The 1488-nt window shown below is 43.5% G+C and overlaps 1 protein-coding gene across 1 annotated transcript; it reads left to right on the top strand.

Annotated features, from left to right (window-relative positions):
• Window positions 1-295: 295 nt before the first annotated feature.
• LOC109954043 (gap junction beta-7 protein-like) lies at window positions 296-1447 on the top strand. Its single transcript, XM_020589465.1, has one exon. The coding sequence runs from the start codon at window positions 392-394 to the stop codon at window positions 1193-1195; it is 804 nt and encodes a 267-aa protein (XP_020445121.1). The 5' UTR covers window positions 296-391; the 3' UTR covers window positions 1196-1447.
• Window positions 1448-1488: the final 41 nt, after the last annotated feature.

Here is a 1488-nt window from a genome sequence, read left to right as displayed (position 1 = left end):
TATCACCTTCATGAAGGATGATTTATTTCACAACTGGATTAGATTGAGTTTGTTTTAGCTTGGTGTGTAACCTGCGTACTGACAAAGCTGCAAAGAGGCTCTTTACAGCCTGTATATAAAGGTGGAGGTCTACAAATCAGCCACACGTTACAAAATTATGTAATTATTGTGTTAATACAGTGCAGACCTTTCATAAAGAGTCCACATTACAGATAATGTTGTGCAGTGAATGGAAATCAATGGTTTTCAGAAAGGTGGTCATTAGTGATGTATATATAAATGATGTGATTTGTAGTAAATTGGTAGAAACAAACAGAAACATTGGTATACTTATGTGCTGCTATATTCAATTGCATCTTGGTTTATTCCCTGACAGGAGACTTGGAGGAAGATGAATTGGGGCTTTTTGGAAAACGTTCTCAGTGGGGTGAACAAGTACTCTACCGTGATCGGACGCATTTGGCTCTCTGTGGTCTTTCTCTTCAGGATCTTGGTGTATGTGGCAGCAGCCGAGCAAGTGTGGAAGGATGAGCAGAAGGATTTTGTATGCAACACCCAGCAGCCTGGCTGTGAGAACGCTTGCTTTGACCACTTCTTCCCCATCTCACAGGTGCGTCTCTGGGCTCTGCAGCTCATCATGGTGTCTACTCCATCCTTGTTGGTTGCCCTGCATGTGGCCTACAGGGAGCACCGGGAGGCCAAACACAAGCGGAAACTGTACAAGGACAAAGGGAGCATTGATGGAGGTCTGTTCTGCACCTACACAGTGAGCCTGTTCTTCAAGATAGCCTTCGAGGTGGGCTTCCTACTCACTTTCTACTTCTTGTATAATGGCTTTGAGGTGCCCATACTGCACCGCTGCAGTGAGAGTCCCTGTCCTAACACGGTCGACTGTTACATTAGCAGAGCCAAAGAGAAGAAGATCTTCCTCTACATCATGGGCTGCACCTCTATTCTGTGTATTGCTCTGAATTTTGTGGAGCTCATGTACATTGTATGGAAGAGGTTGTGGAAATGTTTCACCAAGTTGTATGTCCCCATGGAGGAGAAGGCTTCCAGCCACAGCCGACGTGTTTCCATTGTCAACACATACGTCTCTACAGAGCCCACAGTAAACACAGAGGACAGCAATGTACAACCTGCATCCACTGCTGAAAACCAGCCTGTCTGGTCTCAGAGGGCTGCGAATAACTGAAACAGTGAAATTGAAACAGATTTTAGGATACAGTTAGTTGTAAACTGAGAGATACAGCATTTATTTGTGTGAGCATACTGACACATTAATGACACTAAGTAGGGTTTTAACACTATTACAGCCTCATATGCCCTCCTCTATGCACTTATGTTATGACACTCTGACTTGTCTAACTCCTGACAGTATAAATTTTCCAGTTAAGGATTCGGTTCTGCTGGAAACATGAATTTCACATAGCTCCAGTACATATATAAAAACACATCTATGGGTACATCCCAATTCTCTTAACTGAT

This window comes from Monopterus albus, unplaced genomic scaffold, assembly GCF_001952655.1.
Source record: "Monopterus albus unplaced genomic scaffold, M_albus_1.0 scaffold2751.1, whole genome shotgun sequence".
Taxonomy (NCBI): Eukaryota; Metazoa; Chordata; class Actinopteri; order Synbranchiformes; family Synbranchidae; genus Monopterus; species Monopterus albus.
The sequence above is the reverse complement of the archived record's forward strand: the minus strand, read 5'-3'. Positions and strand labels throughout refer to the sequence as shown.

Bases quoted from the DNA above. Each gene is read 5' to 3' on its own strand.
- LOC109954043 (XM_020589465.1), top strand. From the start codon at position 392: ATGAATTGGGGCTTTTTGGAAAACGTTCTCAGTGGGGTGAACAAGTAC.